At 35.9% G+C, this 6064-nt stretch overlaps 1 protein-coding gene across 1 annotated transcript; it reads left to right on the forward strand.

Annotated features, from left to right (window-relative positions):
• The first annotated feature begins 4776 nt into the window (after positions 1-4776).
• On the forward strand, positions 4777-6064 carry LOC122299377. The gene has a single exon (XM_043109625.1). The coding sequence runs from the start codon at positions 5092-5094 to the stop codon at positions 5926-5928; it is 837 nt and encodes a 278-aa protein (XP_042965559.1). The 5' UTR covers positions 4777-5091; the 3' UTR covers positions 5929-6064.

Consider the following 6064-nt stretch of genomic DNA (forward strand, 5'->3'; position numbering starts at 1 on the left):
TATAAGAAGTTAATAACATATAATATCAATTTCTAAAGTATAATAACATGTAATTAGACACTAAAAATAATATGTAATACTAAGACTGTTCATCTGGGCCGGATTTCACCCAGCCCAGTCCGGAACCCGCATTTACAAAAACCAGATTCATCCGGTCCGAACCTGGGTATAAAACCGGGTTCCGTATTATACCCGGTTAACATCCGGGTTTGTATAAAAACCCCAAAACAAGCAGAGTCCGTGATTTCGGTTCTCTCTCTCTCTCTCTCTCTCTCTCTCTCTCTCTCTCTCTCTCTCTCTCTCTCTCTCTCTCTCTCTCTCTCTCTCTCTCTCTCTCGCGTTACGAACTTCAGCAAATAGGAACCCTAACTCCCTCTGTGAAATCTTGCCACCGTCTCTCTCTCGCTGTCGCCGCTGGCCGAACTTCGATCGGTAACTCTCTCTCTCTCTCTCTCTCTCTCTCTCTCTCTCTCTCTCTCTCTCTCTCTCTCTCTCTCTCTCTCTCTCTCTCTCTCTCTCTCAGGTAACCGTCTATCTCTCACTTCGATAACCCTCTTTCTCACATTTAGATAACTCGGTCTCTCATTTAGATAACTTTGTCTCTCTCGATCTCGATCTATGATCAATGCCTTTGAACAAATCTCTTGTGGGTATCGAGTAACGAGATCTGCTATTTTTGGAATGTGAAAAAATAGTTTTTTACTAGATCTGTTCTCTTTGTTTTTAAACGTGGGGGTTTTTTTTGTGGTCTGTTTTGTTCTATGATCAATGCCTTTGAACAAATCTGATGTAGGTATAAGGTATATGTTGTTATTTTTCTAGATCTGCTCTTTTTTGTTAAAAATGGTTTTTTATTTTTACTTTTATTTTTATTTTTGTTTTAAGTTTTTGAGCGTTTTTGTTTTGATTATTCTGTTTCTAGTATTTTGTTCCTTTTCTGAATCGTCTTCTTTACCATTTGACTTATTCAGATTGCTTTGAAATATTTCAGTCAATGTGGGTGGTTTAGCTAGATCTCTTGCTCCCTGTAAATAGAGAGAGCTGAATTTCTTGACTATGTATCAGAAACTGCTTACCTTGAGCTTACCTGGTAAGGTTGATAAGTATTTAAGAACTCATGACAACTCTTGTAAAAGGTTGATAAGTATCATTAGCTTTATTGGAAGTGCTAATTATTTTATTTTTTATATTGAAATATTTCTTGCATCGTAGATCATTAGGAATGTAAACATAGAAAACTGGACTCATATTTGAAGGTGATTAAACAATATAATGGGTTTGTTCCTATTTTCTTAATTTTTACCTGCTACCACAAAGACTTATCCATTTTGGGAGGACCAGAAAATTGTATAAAATGTGGAAAATGACATATTGTATTCTTAGCAACTCGTCAAATATTTTTTATTCTTCCAGCATTAGGGGTTTAGAGGGGTAGGATCATATCTGTCCTATAAAATGGAAAACATATATCCCCAGGGCATGGTTTGTCATAATTATGTTCAGTTAACAAGTAACTTTTCACTTTTGACTCTGTTCATATCAGGGAATAAACTTCTTACGTGTTGTGTGCTTGTAGGCATTACATTCCTGATTGAATTTTTGTTTTTTCAACCCCTGGTTTTTCTGCAGTAAAATGTGTTTTTTCAACCCCCAGTTTTTCTGCAGTAAAATGTGTCAAACTATAGAATAAGGATGGCAGTATCAGAAGCTCGAGCTGCATGGAAGAGAGCAGCTAATCGGTGCCTTGTCCAAAGTTAGCTTGCTGCCAGTCAGCATCATCAAAGAGATGATTTAATTACTATAGCTTGCAAAAAGACCATAGATATGTAATTTTCATGGGTCCTGCAATAAAACAGGACCATTAGATATGTAATTTTCATATATTGTAATTTTGTGTGTTTTGTAATGTAATATAGAAATACCAAATGATGTAATAAGTAGTTAATTGCATTATTTGTTGCATGCATTTTACATGATAAATATTGAAATTCTTTTCTTTAGATGCATGGTAAATTGTTGTTTCTAACTTTAGTTATTTTTTACATAAAATTTCCTTTTCCATTTTGATATATTTTATTATTATGGACAATATTCAACATGACTTGAACGGAATTTAATTATATTTTGGTTTTATATATTAAAAGAAATTATGATTTTCAATATATGTTCTTGAAAAAAATTGTTGTAGAATATAGGCTTTAAAAAAAAATTTATGCCTTTCAAGTTTTCAACATCATCTTTTTTCTTGAAAAAATTTAGTAATATATGTTTTTGTTATTTTAAAAAAAAAAAAAGCGGGTTCATTCCAGAACCCGGATTTCTGGGTTGCAACAACCCGGATTCATCCGGGTTTCAGACCGGATTAAAACCCAGGATAACCCGGTCCGAAATCCACTCCAGATTTAAGATCCGGGTTCCGGGCCAGGTATACCCGGATATCCAGTCCGGTATCCGTTTGAACACCCCTATGTAATACTATAATAGTATGATAACATGTAATTAGACAATATAGTATAAGTCTAGTATAAAAATAATTTAGATATTAGTATAGAAGTAAATAATTTATAAATGATTTAGTTTTAGTTTTGAATTTTTTCGAAAGATTGAAATTTGAAAGCTTACAAAAAATTCTTTTTTAAATGAACCTAAATATGAAGCTAAAAAAAGAAGAAGCTCAAAGATGAAAATGCAAAATCCGACTCCACTCCAACAAATTGGAGTCAAAGATCAAATTTGAATTCCAACAAAGTTGGAGTCGAAATCAGATTTTCCCTCTAACTAAAAGAAGAAATTAAATTTGTCTTTCTAGATCCGTACATAGCTTTCAAACATGAGCAAATACAATTTTCAATCTTAAAAAAAAAAAGAAAAAAAAAAGAAAAAAAGAAAAACCTCACTCGATCAAAGCAATAGATTAAGCACTTTGCTAAACAAAGAAAATAATTTAAAGCCAGAATTTTTGTAATTTAAATGAAATCACTTTCCGGCTTTAAAATTGATCTTCTTAATTAAATTATATCACACAAATATTTTACTATCTGTACTCTACAGACCGATTTGATAATACAATTTTTCAATAGCAATAAGAGTTAGACCTAGCATCTTTCCCATGAAATTACCTTCATATTCTAATTGTTTATACGTATTATAAATCTTAGATTCAATATTTTTGTTTCTCGGAGTTTTGGATTTTGTTTACTTTTACATATTTCATATACATTTTAAAAAAATTGTAAAGAGAAATTAGATAATAGTTTTACTTCAAAAAATAAAGAATTTTCAGCCGACCAGGTAAGTAGCCTCTATTATCACTATATATATATGTACGTACGTAAGTGAATTATAGTAACTGAATGGTGTCTTAAGATTGAGTTACTTTTTCAGAGAGAAAAGACATAAACGACTTGTAAGTGCGAAGGGGATGGAGGGGAGAGGGAGGGATGAGGCAGGCTAGGCTAGCTCCTGATCCACTCACATCCATATCTGTTAAGAGTTTTATAGTTGTAGTTAAAGGAGAAAGAGTAATGCTACTAGCCTACTAGGGATGCTACCCACACCGGATGGTGCAAGGTAACCACTCGTCGCACCGCATGGGGTGGGAGTGGGGGGAAGGGCGAACTGGAGCGGGTAGTGGGACGGATTCGTTGCCTATTCTTAAATCTTCTATATATAAAAAGTGTGTATGAAACGGAAAATTTTGTTTTAACGGTTTTTCTTGTTTTTTCGTTAAAATTAACACCGTTTGTTTAAATACGTTTGAATGTAATCGGCATATAGAATGAAGACATAAATGTTGAGAGAGATAGCATTCAATGTTGTTATATGATTTATTAATCACAATAATTACAATACTTAATAGTTTATATAATAATAAGTAATTAAATATTAGTTATTATATTTTTCTCTTTCTCCTTAACATATACACGTGTATTAGGTGCATAAAACGTGAATCCCTAAGTATAATACATGTGTATTAGATGTTTCGTTGACTCAAATTATTGAGTATTTCAAATTTAAAAATCTCATATAATATATAATACAAGTGTGTTTAATCAAAGTGTTTTTTTTCCCATGGTAGTAGGACGTAGCTTCCGCTAAGTCATATTCCACACGTGGGCTTGTTATGATGGGCACGTGACAAAGGCCGTGATCCTTGAGCTAATCAAGATAGAGTAAATTCGGCCAGCAACTTCAAAATATATTTTAGGATTTATATATATGATATATATAGAAAATATTATACCACAAATTTTATAAAAAGATTATGTTTTAACTTTATGTTGATCCTGATCAACTCAATCAACAGCAAAATAAGAATTTCAATGTTGTCTCTATTGATCGTCTACAGGATGACATAAATTGATGAATTATAATACAAACATCAAACGACACATATTTTAAACTATCGTTTGTGTTGGACTTTTATTAAATTTTTCGTATGCATCTTTGCTAAAATTATGGATGTTATAAACATGTATTGGATTATATAATATTTTGAACTAATTTTTTTATCTTCTCCAATATGTCTTAAATTATTAAGTGACATCAATAATTTTTATAAAATATATATTATTTTTTACAAATAACTATTTCATAAAATTAGACAAACGTGCTTAGCACGTTGCTGCTACCTAGTATTACGTAAAGTGTGTAAATATATATAATTATTTAAAAAAATTAAAAAATATTATTAAAAAATTAAATTTCTTTCAACGCAAGTTACCGTATTTATTTATTTTCAAATTATTACTCCGTGGCTGCACGCGAAAGGATCATTTCTCAAAAATTAGAATGAAAGAGCCGAAGCGTCCACTCTCGACTGCATGAATCACTCACCCATAGCTTTATATTAACAGAACCTTCACTTTTTGTTTGACTCTCTGTCTATCTCGCGCGCTCTCTTCCTCGCCTTGCGCGCGCAGCCGCCATGTCACATTATGACTCTCATTCTTGAATCCTATCAAGAACCCTCTCTGATCTCTTCTTTTTTCTTTCTTGATCGGCTCCGAACTCTCCATATCTCTTCTGCCCCCTTCGAATCTCTCCCTTCTTCTTGATCGAATCTCCCATCCTTCGGTTCCGCTGGGAAAAATGAGGAGAGATGACAGGGTTTCGGAGCAAGATCACAGAGAGCCCGTGCGTGCCTTGGAGATCAACTTGATCTCTGCACAGAATCTCAAACCCCCCTCGCCTAACTTGCGCCGCATGCAAACCTACGCACTCGTCTGGGTCAACCCCGACCACAAAGTCAGGACCCGTACCGACCGGGTCGGTTGCGAGAACCCTACCTGGAACGATAAGTTCTTCTTCAAGGTCAGCCCCGAGTTCCTCTCCAGCGAGACATCCGCCGTCTGCATCGAGATCTACGCCGTAGGCTACCTCCGCGACCATCTTATCGGGACTGTCCGGTTCCTCACCGGAAACTTCCCGTCCGCCGTCTCAACTGGCTCGAGGATCCCTACTTTCACAGCCGTCCAAATCCGCCGCCCCTCCGGAAGATTCCAAGGAGTCTTGAACATCGGCGCGGAGGTGATATTCGATTCGGAGTTCCCGGCCTTGGAAGGGAGGTCCGCCATTGGATACCGCGAGCAAGTGGAGGAGAACGAACGACATCGGAGATGGAGAGAGAACCGAACGGAGTCGTGGTCAAATGGAGACGGCGAGAATTCTTGTCCAGGATCAGGGGACCACTCGGACGGTGGTGACTCTACTACGTCGTCTTCATCTTCGGCATCGAATGTGCTGAAGGACTGGAACGGGATTCGGGAGTTGGCGGGAACGAAGGGTTTGAAGGCATCCAACGGTGCAGGATTGTTGTGCGGGTTGTTGATGCAGAGGAAGTTTTGTTACAGCCCAAAGGATGAACCCAGATGCTTTGGGTCGGTCCCAGGAGAGGGGAAGGTAAGGAAAGTCAGGGATTCGTTTTGAAATTTGAATCGTATTGCTGATAAATCTTCTATCGTCGTTGTTGCATTTATCAGGAGTCAGGACCGTACTTAAATGTTAAACAAGAATTCAGATTTTTAGCTCAGAAATGATAACAAGAAAAAATTTTCTTGGATAA

Source organism: Carya illinoinensis, chromosome 2 (assembly GCF_018687715.1).
Source record: "Carya illinoinensis cultivar Pawnee chromosome 2, C.illinoinensisPawnee_v1, whole genome shotgun sequence".
Lineage (NCBI taxonomy): Eukaryota > Viridiplantae > Streptophyta > Magnoliopsida > Fagales > Juglandaceae > Carya > Carya illinoinensis.

Excerpts from the sequence above, each read along its gene's own strand:
- LOC122299377 (XM_043109625.1), top strand. The coding sequence starts at position 5,092 with ATGAGGAGAGATGACAGGGTTTCGGAGCAAGATCACAGAGAGCCCGTG.